The sequence below is a fragment of the Amborella trichopoda genome, chromosome 1 (genome assembly GCF_054954075.1).
Source record: "Amborella trichopoda isolate Santa Cruz 75 chromosome 1, AtrichopodaSantaCruz75HAP2 v2.0, whole genome shotgun sequence".
NCBI lineage: Eukaryota > Viridiplantae > Streptophyta > Magnoliopsida > Amborellales > Amborellaceae > Amborella > Amborella trichopoda.
Window position 1 is genome coordinate 13783997 of NC_142336.1, and position 15468 is coordinate 13799464.

At 32.2% G+C, this 15468-nt stretch overlaps 1 protein-coding gene across 1 annotated transcript; it reads right to left on the bottom strand.

Annotated features, from left to right (window-relative positions):
* Positions 1–13056: 13056 nt before the first annotated feature.
* LOC18444547 (two-component response regulator ORR3) lies at positions 13057–15222 on the bottom strand. The gene is made up of 5 exons (XM_006854714.4): positions 14826–15222; positions 14603–14691; positions 14414–14491; positions 14229–14299; positions 13057–13761 (listed from the first exon to the last, which is right to left on the bottom strand). Exons 1-5 carry the CDS (start codon positions 14938–14940, stop codon positions 13524–13526), a joined length of 591 nt encoding a protein of 196 aa, XP_006854776.1. The 5' UTR covers positions 14941–15222; the 3' UTR covers positions 13057–13523.
* Positions 15223–15468: the final 246 nt, after the last annotated feature.

Here is a 15468-nt window from a genome sequence, read left to right on the forward strand (position 1 = left end):
AACAATTAAATAAATATTTTTAAAAACTAAAATGACCAAACTACCCAAAAAAATGTTAAGGATGTTTTGGTTATTTTATTTTATTAAAAAATTATATTTTACATTGTGTCCCTATGAGATGATCCAACACCAAAAATTTGTTATCAATGTAATTTATAAAAAAATTAAAACAAATAGTATTTAGGCGTGATATTATGATCGGGGGCCATTTCAACCATCTAGATCAGACGGGATGGAAAGGGGTGGGATATATGAATTCCCGCATGTACTGTCCTTTAATTGAAGTAGTTCCACTTTTTAGATTTCCTTGGTACTTTGTGAGACTCTTTCCCCCCACTCTTTTACAGCTTTATGGAGGGGGACAAAACCCTGATGTACATACTCTATTAATAGTTTTCCTAGTCTACTGAGTAAAACATAGTAAGTACATAATCCGGTTCTCCACTTCAGTTGGCAAGGGTACCGGTGTGGTTAGTGTGAGGTTGCAACCTTAAACAATCCAATTCAAAATCTCTCGTTACTGCTTGTTACTTTGGCCAGGTTATTTGTAACTGCATATTTACAATACAAATATGGGGATCAGTTGGATCTTTGATTGAGTAAGATTCACTATTTTTTACCTACTCCATATCAAAGAGTAAGTCCAGTTTCAAGTTGCTGTGATTCTCATGCTCTGTAGGATTTGAACCTACGACTTCGGGTTTTAGAAACCCACATTCTACAGGCCGGGTTATTTGTAATTACATTTAAAAAAATTAAAGAAATATTTCAAAAAATTAAAATGACCAAACTACCCCTAAAATTGTTAGGGATGTTTTGGTTATTTTTATTTTATTAAAAAATTATATTTTACATTATGTCCCTATGAGATAATCCGACGCCAAAAATTTGGTACCCATGTAATTTATAAAAAATTAAAACAAATAGTATTTAGGCATGATATTATGATCGGGCCATTTCAACCATCCATTAGATCATACGGGTGGGAAAAGGGTGGGATATATGAATTCCCGCATATGCTTTCCTTTAATTGAAGTAGTTCCACTTTTTATATTTCCTTAGTGCTTTGTGAGGCTCTTTCCCCATTCTTTTACTGCTTTATGGATGGGGACAAAAGCCTGATGTACATACCGTATTAATAGTTTTCCTAGTCTACCGAGTAAAACATGGTAATTACATAATCTGGTTCTTCACTTCAGTTGGCAAGGGTACCAATCAAATATGGTTGTGGTTAGTACAGTGTTTGCAAAATTGGCCAATCTAACCGGCAACCGCTCAGTTAGATCGGAACCGATCAGTAATCGATTCCAGTGGTTCCAGTTTTGGGCGGTTTGGTGTTCAACTGATATTTCAAACTTTACATACAATACTACTTCAAAATTATATAAGATGTATTAAAATGTTTTATTGGTTAGCTTTGATGGTTAAGTTTAATGTGAATCATGGTTTGAATCCCAATGCAAAAAATTTACAGCCCACGGGATTCGAATTTGAAACAAGTTATTTATTATTAGTCCCACTAACCAATACATCATTTACTATTTGTTTGATAAAAAGAATTGCCTATATCATATATAAATATATAACTTAAGTTTTTCTTCATTTTCTTTTAAAAAAAAGAGTTGGTCAAGTTGATTTTTTTAACACTATTTTAATATTCTTTACATTATGGTAAAGAATAAAAAAAAATTTGGTCAATGATACTTTTATATTTTTCCATCTTTTTCAGAAAATTTTTAAAATACCCTTAAGCACAAATCGATTCATTAAAATCAATTTTTTTCATTAATTTTCAACTTCATTTGAGTGTGTTTTGTTTTAATCGCATTCTTTATACGCTTTTCATATTTTAATAGATTTTTTTTTGTATCTTTTTGTTTTTTTAACACTTTTTTTATCCTATGGGACTTGTCCGGTTAGATCGGTTGAATCAGCCGGTTTACCAGTTAGGCCGGTTAAATCACTTCCGGCCCATGTCCGGTTAACTGTTCCGGTTCGATTTTTTGAACACTAGGTTGCAACCTTAAACAATCCAATTCAAAATCCCTCGTAGTGCCTATTACTTGGTCGGATTATTTGTAACTGCACATTTACAATACAGACACTGGGATCTTTTGGATCTTTGATCGAATAAGATTCACAGTAGGTCCAATTTCACTGATGCTTCTAGTTTCAAGTTACTGTAATTCAATACAAGAAGAAGGAATCATGCTATGTAGGATTAGAACCTACGACATCGGGGTTTGGAGACCCACATACTACTAAACTGAACTAAGAGTGCTTTCTCACGACAGTATATACTGTCGAAAACAAAAAGGTTCTTTTTGTATCCCCTAATTTAGCATGTATATAGTCTCCTTAAGGATTTTGTCTATGTGATTTCCAATTGATCCCTTGTTACTAGCCTTTGCCCTTAAAAAAAAGGAAAAATTATATAAATATCCGTTTTAGTTCTCTTATTACCAAAACACCAAATATTTTCCGTTATTACTGATATGCCCATTTTTTGGACTTCATAACAATTTTTTTTGAAAAAGACAAAAGTACTCATTTTTAGTTTTCAAAAACCGAAATCAGGCCAATTTTCGTTTATAAAAAACCCAAAATTTTAAATTTTCGGTTCTACAAGAACCGAAATTTTATTTCTCTCTCTTGTGTGTCCTTTGCATATTCTCTCTCTACCTCTCTCTCTCTACATTACACGGGTAAAAATGGTTTTTTTTTAACTCTCTATCTCCCCTTCACCCAATGTTCTTTTTCTCTAGGTGAGTTTCACCTAGCGTATTTCATAATCCCTGAGATTTTTCCTAAATTTAGGGGCTCAAATTAGTTGTTCCCCCTTATTTTATTGGATAACTATGACTTCATAGAGATAGAGAGAGAATACGCCACAAGATAGAGAAAACATTTTTCGGTTCTTGAATAATTGAAAATTTTAAATTTTTAGCTTTTCAAAAACCGAAATTGGTCTAATTTCGGTGTTTTAAAAACTGAAAATGGGTAGTTTAGTATTTTTTAAAAAAAAATTGTTATGAACTCCAAAAAATAGACATATCAGTAAGAATGTAAAGTATTTGGTATTTTGGTAATAACGGAAACTAAATAGATATTTACGCAATTTTCCCTAAAAAATAAGGGGCACACCTAAAAAAAATTAACTAAATATTTCAAAAAAATAAAATGACCCTAGGAGATGATCCGACGCCAAAAATTTGGGGTCAATGTATTTTATAAAAAATTAAAACAAAAAGTATTTAGGTGTGATATTATGATCGGGGCCATCTCAACCATCCATTAGTTCGGATGGGTGGGAAAGGGGTGGTATATATGAATTCCCGCATATACTTTTCTTTAATTGAAGTAGTTCCACTTTTTATATTTCCTTGGTGCTTTGTGAGACTCTTTCCCCACTCTTTTACTTTACTTGGTGCTTTGTGAGACTCTTTCCCCACTCTTTTACAGCTTTATGGAGGGGTCAAAAACCTGATGTACATACTATATTAATAGTTTTTCTAGTCTACTGAGTAAAACATAGTAAGTACATAATCCAGTTCTTCGCTTGAGTTGGCAATGGTACCAATAAAAAATGGGTGTGGTTAGTATAATCCAGTTCTTCACTTGAGTTGGCAATGGTACCAATAAAAAATGGGTGTGGTTAGTATAAGGTTGCAACTTTAAACAATCCAAGTAAGGCGCACCTCCAAATTTTGTCGTAATATATAATTTTGGTATAAAAAAGTCTTAGGATTACCTAAAGGGAATAGTTTATATAGATCCGAGGCTCTAAACAATCAAATTTGAGCTTACCTCAAAAATTTCACCAAAAGAGGTTCTTTTGATGCTCAAATATCTTCAAATTGATCATCTCGACATCAAGAAGCATGGACATGAGAAAAAAATGAATTTAAAGTTTTGGAAATAATGTATTTTGTAATATATTTTTGGACTGTCAATTTTTAAGATTTTCAAGTTTTCATAGATCTATCAATCTACACTATTTTTTAAGCTTTAAACTTTATAAATAATAGGAAAATATATTTTAAGGCTATCACAAAGATTTCCAATATTAAAACCACATTTCTCGACACTATTTGAACATCGGGTCTAATTTGATTGTTAGGCTCTATACAAACTGCACCCTTATCTAAAAACCTATTTTCGTCTCTAATTATAAAATTTTAAACTCCAAAAATGGTTAAAATCAAGAAATTTATAAACATATGAAAATCTTTAAAATAGACAGTCTAGATGATGTGTAGCACGATGCACTATTTGGAATTCAAAATCTTTTTTTTTTTTCATATTCATACATCTCGATGTCAAGATGATCAATTAGAGTTTTTCAACATTAAAACAATCTTTTCTGATGAATTTTTGAGGTGCATCTTTAATTCTACATTTTAAGGTTACAATCGTAAAGTTTTTCCTTGAAAATTATTTGAATGATTCACAAGGATGCTTTCTTGCCACTTGAAACTTGAAACTTCAGCCAAAACTCCTTTGGGATCATGGAAGGGACATATCGATAATGGACTTTTACTTGGATCAGTAATACAAAAATAATACGATTATGGTTGAGTGAGGTGCCGTCTTTGTCAATTTTTGTTTGGGAGATTGTAAAGGTTTCAATAAGAGGGCGTACAGTGCCATTTCTAGAATACATTATATATTTGCTCCCTCAGATAGAAAACATATTTAGGATGATTTTCTTAATAAGCAATCTTAAGCGTCCATTTTAGAATTACTATGTGAGCAATTTCATGAAAAAAATAAAAGAAAAGAAAAAGAGAATATGAGTTTTGAAATACTTATAAACTGTCCTAAATTTGAACAATATTGGCTCAGTTGTTATTTTTTAAGGTCAATATAAAATGGGTGCAGTTTGTATAGAGCCGAGGCTATAAATAATAAGATGTTGCCTACCTTCAAATAGTATCGAGAAATATGGTTTCAATACTGGAAAGTTTTGTGATCACCATAGATTATATTTTCATCTTTAGTTATAAAATGTAAAGCTTCAAAAATAGTTTAAATCGAGATTATGAAAACTTGAAAATCTTGAAAATTGACGGTCCAAAAATACGTTACAAGATGTACTATTTTCAAAACTTAAAATCCTTTTTTTTTTTCATGTCCATGCAGTTTGATGTTCGAGATGATCAATTTGATGATATTTGAGCATCAAAGCAACCTCTTCTAGTGAAAGTTTTGAGGTACGCTCTAATTTGATTGTTTAGAGCCTAGACTCTATATAAACTTTTTCCATATAAAATATGTATCTTTTTTTTATTTTTTCCTTAGATTCATGCTAGGTTGAGAAAGCTGCATCTCCAAAATTTGAGGTCCTAAAAACACTTCCTATTAGGTTTAAACCGGTGAACTAAATAAACAATATGCTCCTGCAGGAGCATGTAATCTTATAGCTTTTAATAATCCAAAACCATTATTTAAGGACACAATAATCCCGATTATCAAGGGGTCCAGATCTTGTCTGACGGGATACTGTAACTTCACCTCCATTATCAAGCAATCCACCCATTCGAGTATACATCATCCGAAAACACTTGCAATAAAGAAATCTTGAATTTGTTTGCCCCTTAGGAAAAGTATACAATAAGACCGTTACTTTGTTACATAATTCACCCATCTTACTTCCGAAAAAAGTTTACATAGGGCCAAGACTCTAAACAATCAAATTGGAATCTACCTCAAATATTTCACTAAAAGATGTTGTTTTGATGCCCAAATATCTTTAAATTGATCATCTGGAGATCAAGATGCATGTGCATGAGAAAAAAATGGATTTCAAGTTTTGGAAATAGTGCATCTTGTAGCGCGTTTTTGGACCGTTAATTTTCAAGATTTTCAAGTTTTCATAGATTTTCTCGATTTACATTATTTTTTAAGCTTTAAATTTTATAATTAAAGATGAAAATATATTTTAAAGCTATCACAAAGATTTCCAGTATTGATACCACTTTTATCGACACCATTTGAAGATCGGCTCAAATTTGATAGTTTCAAAGATAGTGTAGATCAAACAGATCTATGAGCACTTGATAATCTTCAAAATTAAAAGTCCAGAAAATGCATTACAATATACAGCATTTGGAAGACTTGAAATCCATTTTTTTTGTGTTCATACATCTTGAGGTCGAGATGATCGACTTGAGGATTTTTGGGCATCAAAATAACCCCTTCAAGTGAATTTTTGAGGTGTGGTTTAATTTGATTGTTAAGAACCTCACACTTATATATACAATTTCCATAAAATAAAGCAGTTTTTTCATTTCAAGGAAATATGCAGATTTTAGCACGCTCTTTCTCCATAAGAAATGAGAAATTGCATATAAGAAATTACAAAGGCTATCACCCATATGATTACCTCAAATATATCATAATAAGGCCACTCAATGGGTTAGAGGGCGATGAGAGAGAGAATGACCTAGTAAGTAGCAAACATTGCTTTATTTCTATTGGATCTCCAACTCCATCCATCACCATGCAAATAATTGTTGGACGACCATGATCCTCCTTAATATACTTTATTGGGTCATATGGATCATATTATACTTTCAATTTATCTAAAGAACTAATAAAAGGAAAGGGTTGTCATTATCATCATCGTTTAAGCATTATCCCGACTATTTAGGGTCGACTACACGAATCCTCCTCTAGCATTATGTTCTATCAAGGGTCATACTCTTAGTCGGACCATAAGTCATTACATCTCTTCTCACTACTTCTATCCATATCCTTTTAGGCCTTCCTCTTATCTATTTTTTTTTTTTTGTGAATAAGTGGGGCGAAGGCTCCTACCCTCGGTAGCAATTGAGCTTAGGATGTAGCGGTGTAATTCAAGCGCTAACCAATTATAGCTATAACCTGGTTTTTGAAGGTTGTTGCATCATATTACTACACAACCGTTGCATGAAATCAATGTTCAATAAAATAAGGGTGCGGTTTCTATTAGGCTGAGGCCTTAGAAAATCGAAGTAAGACGTACCTTGAAATAATATCGAAAGATGTTATTTCAGTACTGAAAATCTTTGCAATGGACTGAAAATTTATTTTTATTTCTAATAATAAAGTTTAAAGCTTCAAAGATTAGTGTAGATCAAACAAATCTATGAGCACTTGATAATCTTCAAAATTAATGGTCCAGAAAATGCATTACAATATGCAGCATTTTGATGACTTGAAATTCATTTTTTTCGTGTCCATACATCTTGAGGTTGAGATGATCGACTTGAATTTTAGGCATCAAAACAGCCCCTTCAAGTGAATTTTTGAAGTGTGTTTTAATTTGATTGTTAAAAGCCTCACCCTTATATATACATTTCCCATAAAATAAAGCAGTTTTTCATTTAAAGGAATTATATAGATTTTAGCACGCTCTTTCTCCGTAAGAAATAGGAAATTGCAAATAAGAAATTACAAAGGTTATCACCCATATGATTACCTCAAATATATCATAATAAGGGCATTGCAATCCATTCAATGGGTTAGAGGGCGATGAGAGAGAGAATGACCTAGTGAGTGGCAAACATTGCTTTATTTCTATTGGATCTCCAACTCCATCCATCACCATGCAAATAATTGTTGGATGGCCATGATCCTCCGTAATATACTTTATTGGGTCATATGGATCATATTATACTTCCAATTTATATAAAGAACTAATAAAGAAAAAGGTTGTCATCGTCATTATCGTCAAGTGTTATTTCAACTATTTGGGATCGACGACACGAATCCTCCTTTACCATTCTGCTCTATCAACGGTCATACTCTTAGTCAGACTATTAGTCATTACATCTCTTCTCATTACTTATATCCATGTACTTTTGGGCCTTCCTATTGTCCTGTTTTTTTTTTTGGGGAATCAGTAGGACAAGGGCCCCTACCCTTGATAGGAATTAAGCCTCGCTAACTAATTAAGCCTAAGCTCTTTTCCTGACGTGGTAAGTTAGTAGGGATTTGAGCCCTTATCTTTTGGTAAAAATGGAGTCAGAGACCTCACTATAGAGCTCAGCAATACTAACGCCAAGGGCCTAAGCCATTTTCGAACATCTAAATCTACTTTCTCTCATCTTATTGCCTATTGTAGCTACCCCTAAACTCTCTTGTATACATTCATTTTAAATTTTATCGTTTTTTGTCTTTTCACTCATCCATCTCAACTACATTGAATAAAAAGAAATAATGCTTTCACAAATTTTGCGAAATAGCTTATTTTTCTAATTCTAAATGCCCTCTCTCTAGAGAGATGGAGGAGTCGAAAGAGACATAAGAGTTCTCTCTCTCCCTCTCTTTAGTGAGAGATAAAGAGAGGGGCGGCATGCCTCTCTCAACGTAACTGCCAAGGCAGGTTTTGTCCTTAAAACAAGGCAGGGGATTAGCTGCCAAGGCAGGTTTTGTCCTTAAAACAAGTCAGGGGATTTGTTTCATGTTCTTGAAAAGTGAAAACCAATGTCGGTTTTCTAATCCGACAAACTAGTAAAATAATCTTCAAGCTAGAGCTTTTATTGCTTATATAGGATAACAAAAAGAAAAATTATTTTGTGCGGGGCCGGACTGCATTTCTACAATATAGGGTCTAGAGGTGTAAAGCATTTATATTTGATGGATGGAAATAGGTGGTCCATTTAAAAACAATTGTAACTAAGGATCCAAATATTTTTTTAATATATTATTATATTAGTTTTCAATTATTTTTTTTTTCATATCCATGGTCTCCATGTTAAAGATTATATATTTTCTAAAAATTAGTTTTAAATTATATTTGAAAATATTGCCAAGCCCGCATTTCTACATGTGCGGGCTTGACCGCATGCAGCGTCCTAACAAAAAAGTAAGGTATTATTGCATTGTTATTTGACATTCCTTTTAATTGTTAATATTCAAAGGGAAAAGTTTATATAGAACCGAAGCTCTAAACAATCAAATTAGTGCTTACCCAAAAATTTCATTAGAAGAGGCTGTTTTGATGTCCAAATATCTTCAATTAATCATCTCAACATCAAGATGCATGGACATGAGAAAAAATGAATTTCAAGATATTGGAACTAGTGTATTTTGTAACGCATTTTTGAACCATCAATTTTCAAGATTTTCAAGCTTTCATAGATATGTCGATCTACACTATTTTTGAAGATTTAAACTTTATAAATAAAAATAAAAATATATTTTGAGGCTGTCACAAAGATTTCTAGTATTGAAATCACATTTTTTGACATTATTTGAAGATAGGCCCTAATTTGATTGCTTAGAACATAGGCTCTATACAAACCGCACCCATATTCAAATAAGGGTAATTGTTCCTTAATTTATCGATTATCTAATATTTCAACATCTACTCATGTGTATTTTATCGACTTTTTAAGATTAAATTAGAAGATAGGGGTAAAATATTAAATAGTTTATTTCTTAGGCATATTTTGAATAATAATAATAATAACTATTGCTTCTCGATTATTTAATTAGGTGCGGTTTGGTCCCCTAAAAGCATGGTTAAATGCAATGTTTCAACAATTGGATTGTCCGGTTGAACCAGTCTTTTTTAAAATTATTTCCGAATCGACAATTTTTTTTTTTTTTGGTTAGATGAACAAGGGCAATTTTTTTTTTTTTTGGGTAGATGAACAAGGGCGAGTTTCAATGTGAGAATTAGTATAAATAAAATAAAATAAAATAATAATAATAATTTTATTTTAAAAATTAAAAATAATAAATAATAAAATAGATGAGAACCGAACAATCCAAGCCATCTAAATAGCCTTGTTCCCAGCCAGATATTTCCAATTTCTACTAGCAACTAGGTTGATCACCACTAATTTTCATTTTGAACTTATGATTCTGAATCCATACCAATGAATTCTAAACCAGGATCAATTGGATATCTTTGGAATACCAATTTTGTCATCATTAATGCACCAAAATGAATTCCTATAATTCAAGAAAAAAAAGAAAAAAAAAAAAAATTCGAAACAAAACTACTCGTAAGTCAAGTCGCCCTTGATTAGACCGGAACTGGCCATTTGAGGGACGATCAAAGGCTTTGTTTTTTTCTTTTTGGAAAGTGGCAAGATGCTAAAAGTTGGTGGTCCTATCAAAATCTATAAACCAATAATACAAAGGGTGCGGTTTGTATAGAGCCTAGGCTCTAAACAACCAAATTAGAGCCTACCTTAAAATAGTGTCGAAAATGTGGTTTCAATACTGAAAATCACTGTGATAGCGTTAAAATATATTTTCATATTTATTTATAAAGTTTAAAGCTTCAAAAATAGTATAGATCAATAGATCTATGAAAACTTGAAAATCTTGGAAATTGACGATCAAAAAATGAGTTACAAAATACACTATTTTCAAAACTTGAAATCTATTTTTTTCTCATGTCCATGTATCTTGATGTCGAGATGATCAATTTGAAGATATTTAGGCATCAAACAACCTCTTCTAGTAAAAATTTTGAGGTAGGCTCAAATTTGATTGTTTAGAGCGTCGGCTCTATATAAACTTTTCCCCAATATAAAAGAATACATCAAAAACTATTATTTGCTATTTTTTAATTAAATTATTTTGTTATTTATATTGACCATGGTTCATATTACCAATTCCTAAGATTTTTAAAAATTATGTACTTTAAGTACAAAAAAAAATCACAATTACCATTCGTAAACAAAAAATAGGGAGAATTTGATGCGTATTACATTACTGTACACAGTAATATAGAGGCTACAAGCCTCATAATCAACTAACTCTCCAAGTATATCCCATGATTGTGGGGATAATTGGTTACAAAGGATAATAAATGCAACAAAGACATAATTTATTCAAACCCTATGTTTATAAGGTCCAGTGGATATCTAATACTTTTACCATTGGAGCGAAATTCAATATATTGTAGTGTGTCACAACATTGGAGAAATTTTATTTTAGACTTTATGCTCAATCAATGACACAATCTTACCTATCTAATTTCACATTTAATGGTCAATAATATTTGTTACATCTTTGTATCAAAAAGTAAATAGTCTCATTATGCATTTCTAAATTTTAAATCTACAATATATCTCTAAGATGGATTTTTGGAAGTAGCACCTACATCAATAGATGAGTCCACCGACTCGTAGAACCTTCTTCTCTTTTTCCTTTCTCGGGAATTATCAGCTATATTCTTTACAAAGAAAAAATTGTTTCATGCGGGCTGGACCACATTTCTACAATATGCAGTCTCAAGTTATAAAACATTCATCTTAAAGATGGATACAAATAAGTGGTCTATCTAAAAACAATGGAATACTACGGTCCAAATATTCTCTTAATAGAATTACCATTTCTAATTTTTTAAATTAACATATTCATAATCTTCGTGTTAGAGATTCTCTTAATAGAATTATCGCATCTAATTTTTAAAATTAATTTATTATTCATATTCATAATCTCCGTGTTAGAGATTACATGTCCAAAAATCCATTTTAAAAATAGATTTTTAAAAGGTGACTGATTTAAGCGTGACATTTACAAACGATAGCGAAAAAATTTTGTCAAAACCTTTCCTCCATATTTTATTGGGAAACCCATTGTAATAAAGTTACAAAATGTCAGTATTGTTATTTGTGAAACAATCCCAGCCATATGGGCCCACCCTAGTATGAAATCCGTGGACGGTGGATACAATCGTTTCAAATATTCCAAAATTCATTAAAAAAGTCAGAAACCATTTATTTTTCTGACCTTATGGAGAAGTTGGTAAGATTCCTTTACTTACCAAATAAAATAAAATAACACAGAAAAAAAAAAGACTTTAGCTTAAAATAACTACAGAAAAAAAAGACGTGGTTCTATAAGGTTGCAATTTTAGACCACCCAAATAAGATTCACCTCAAAAATTTATCATAAAATATAATTTTGGTGTAAAACATTTGTAGGGTTATCTGAAAATCTATTTTCATATCTAATTATAAAATTTTAAACTTAAAAAATAATTAAAATCAAGTAGATCTATAAACATGTGAAAATTTTAAAAATAGACGGTCTAGATTATGTGCTGTAAGATATATTATTTTTAAGACTCAAAATCTTTTTTTTTCTTTTTTTTCATATTCATACATCTTTTGGGACTCAAAATCTATTTTCATATTCATACATCTTGATGTCGAGATGATCAATTAGAGGGTTTTTCAACATTAAAACAATGTTTTCTGATGGATTTTTGAAGTGTATCTTTAATTTTACTTTTTAAGGTTCAACCTTGTATAAATTTTTTTCTTTGATATAGGTCAATAAAAACAAATCAAACATTTTTTGGATTATTATAAAAATTCATTTTTAGTCCAAAAAAGTTACAATCATTTTATAATACATATACTATACTTCCACGGGAGCATAATATAAATTCACCTCCTTGTGCAAAAGACTATTTGGGAGATTTTTTTCTTTTTTTTAAATTTAAATTTTGGGATCCATCGTAGTACAACTACTTAGTAGGGAGAAACCCTATCCTCAGTAAGAATTGAACCTAGGATATAGCTTGAAGTAAAAATTGTAACGCCACATCTCAATTCCTACCAAAGGTATGGGCTCGTTGACTCCCCAAAAAAAAAAAAGAAAAAAAAGAAAAGAGCATAAGTTGCAATTTATCAATCACTAACCAATTAAACTGGGCTCTTTTCCTAATTTTATAAGAAAAAAAGGAAAAGAGCCTAAGTTGCAATTTATCAATCACTAACCAATTAAACTGGGCTCTTTTCCTAATTTTATTTGAGAACCACTGGATTTTAAATTTGACGGTCAATAATAATTATGATTTCTAGAAAGCCTTATTATTGACGGTATGTTGTTGAGAATAAACAGTTACTGGGCACAAAAAGTAAGTCAAAATCAAGTAATTTTTTTTTTTTTCACAAAATCTTAAAAATTTCTCTCCAATATTATTAAGGTTTCCAGCAAAATTGAAACGAATTAGAGGTTTTTTTTTTTTTTTTGTTCTGTACATATGGTATACAGATTACCCATCACCATGGGTATTTTGCTCCAAAAAAAAAAAAAAAATTTGGTTCTACAGAAAGAGACCATGCCTTTCTAGAGAGAGAAAGAAAGACTCTTGTCTCTCAAGCTTTGCCTTTAGAGAGAGGATGGTCATCTAGAGTGAGAGCTCTGTCTTTCTAAATTGAAAATGGACATCTAGAGAGAGAGAGCATGTTAGAGAGAGAAAGCATGCTGCTTCCACAAATCTATTAGACTTTGTCCCTTTAGAGAGAGATCATGTTGCTTTCTCAACTCTGTTAGGCTTTGTCCCTCAACTGTCTTGAGTTTTCTCTCTCTAGAGAGAAGGCGTTCTTTAACTCACTCTCTCTCCCTCTAGAATCTAGATAGAGATCGATGGAAACCATTTTCTTCCTTCTTGCAGAGAGCCTCAACTCTCTCTCTCTCTCTTAAAGGCCTTCTCCTTTACTCTGCTCCTTCTCTCTAAAAGTAATAGCTGTAGGTTTATGCCCATGTAGAGAGAGAAAGTACTGTCACACAGAGACAGTCAAGCCATTGTATCTTGGTCTTCTCCTCTGAGGAGAGAGAGGGGCGGACTCGGTGGACATGGCGTTGGGCTTCCTTTTGTTGGGGTTACTGCTTGATTTTTGAGGAGAGAGAGTGGTGGGATTAATGGATTTCGCTGATTTCATGAGATGGGGTTTAAGCTTGATCATGTCGGAGAGCTGAACCGGTTTCAGGAAAAATTCTTCTGCCCCTTCTTCCAAGCACCTGATTTTAAGCCACAAAAATATTTAGAACTAAGAATGATTGTAGAGAGAGAAACAGATGATAAAAAAAAAAAAGAACTAGATTCTGATTGCAACAATATTTTGCAGTTATCCATTCGAAAATTAAAACAAAAAGTAAATTTTTTTCCACCATGAAAAATTGATAGAATTGAGCACAAACGCAAAAGAGAGAGATTCGAAAAGACCGAGGACATGTTCTCTTTCCTGATAATCTGACATATCTATTTCTGGTTATTGATGTAATCGTAGGGGTAAATAATACACAGATTTGGTGCGCTCAAATATAGAACTTTATGCCCTTTTTTAAAAAATTTGCAGAAAATGCATAGATTCCACCCACAAAGTCAAAATTCAAGAATAAAAAAAAGGCACTGATATGCAAAATCAGAATAAAATTTAGCGAAAAAAGACAATGAAAAAGATAGAGAATAAAGAATGGGTTTTTACCTGGTGATTCTGGAAGGCACATTCTCTGATGACATGATCACAACTGGTATGTTTTTCAAATATGATGATTCCTGGAAGAAATAGAGAGAAAAAAAGAGTTAATTCCAGAGAGATGAGATTAATTTGCATGAGACAAAAATGAAGAGAGAAAAAAAATGAAAAACTCAAAAATAAAAAAAAAGTACCTTTATTTTTTTGAGGAGGTCATAGCCAGTCATTCCAGGCATACAATAATCCGTGATTATCAAATTCACTTCCACTTCCTGCACAATCAAAACCCAGTTTTTTGTTCAATTTTTTGAATGTCAAAAAAGAACAAAATTGGAAATAAAAAGCAAAAAGAAAACATAAAAAAAAAAAAAAATGAGGCTCACATTTTGATTTGGACAGAGAGCAGGGTCTTGTTGGTTGTCCTGTAAACCCAAATACTCCAAAGCTTTGCTTCCAGAATCCACAGTAGTCACTGCACAAAAACCCATATTTTTTAGAGAGAGAGAAGCCCCATTTTTTCGTTTAGAGAGAGAGAGCAAAATCAAGTAATCAAACAAAGTGGTATAGAAAGCAAAATCTTAACAAAGGGGAGGGAGAAGCAAATACCTTGATAGGATGAAGTTTTGAGAAGCTTTTCAATAAGTTTCCTGTCAATAAGGCTATCATCAACAGCAAGAACATGGAATTGGGTTTCTTGGAACTGGGTTTCTGGTCTAGCCATGCCCTCTATATTCTCTAGAGGGAGAAAACACAAAATCCTTTAGAGAGAGAAAACACAAGACAAATACAAAAACTTGATGGGTCAAACAAAAGCTTCTCCTTCAGCTCCTTATTCAGAAAGAGAACAGAGAGACATGAAAAGCTCAATGGGTATATGGTTTAGAGGGAGAAAGAGTGCGTGTGAAATGGGGAACGGTTAGAGGAGGTTTTTAAGGAGGAATGGATGCCTGATTATGGGCTAAAAATAGAGACACCAGCCATAAGATCCCACTCAACAGAAAGCGAGAAGATCCGACCCGATTTTCCACCCAAATCCCCAAAATATTTCCAAACGTCCCAAAAATATGAAAGAGAGAGAGGATCCTGAAGATTTCAACGATGTGGAATAATAAAAGGTGGGGATCATAGAGAGAGAGAGAGTGATTAATAAGGGATTTTAACCTTATAGAGGGAGAAAGAGATGCAGAGAGAGAGAAAGGGAATATAATGGGGTCGTGGAAAATGAAGAGGTTTGGGGAGGCCGGTGGCC

Bases quoted from the DNA above. Each gene is read 5' to 3' on its own strand.
- LOC18444547 (XM_006854714.4), bottom strand. From the start codon at position 14,940: ATGGCTAGACCAGAAACCCAGTTCCAAGAAACCCAATTCCATGTTCTT. The intron at 14,692-14,825 runs GTATTTGCTTCT...GTTTTTGTGCAG, and splicing joins CAAAACTTCATCCTATCAAG to TGACTACTGTGGATTCTGGA. The intron at 14,300-14,413 runs GTACTTTTTTTT...TATTTCTTCCAG, and splicing joins ACCTCCTCAAAAAAATAAAG to GAATCATCATATTTGAAAAA.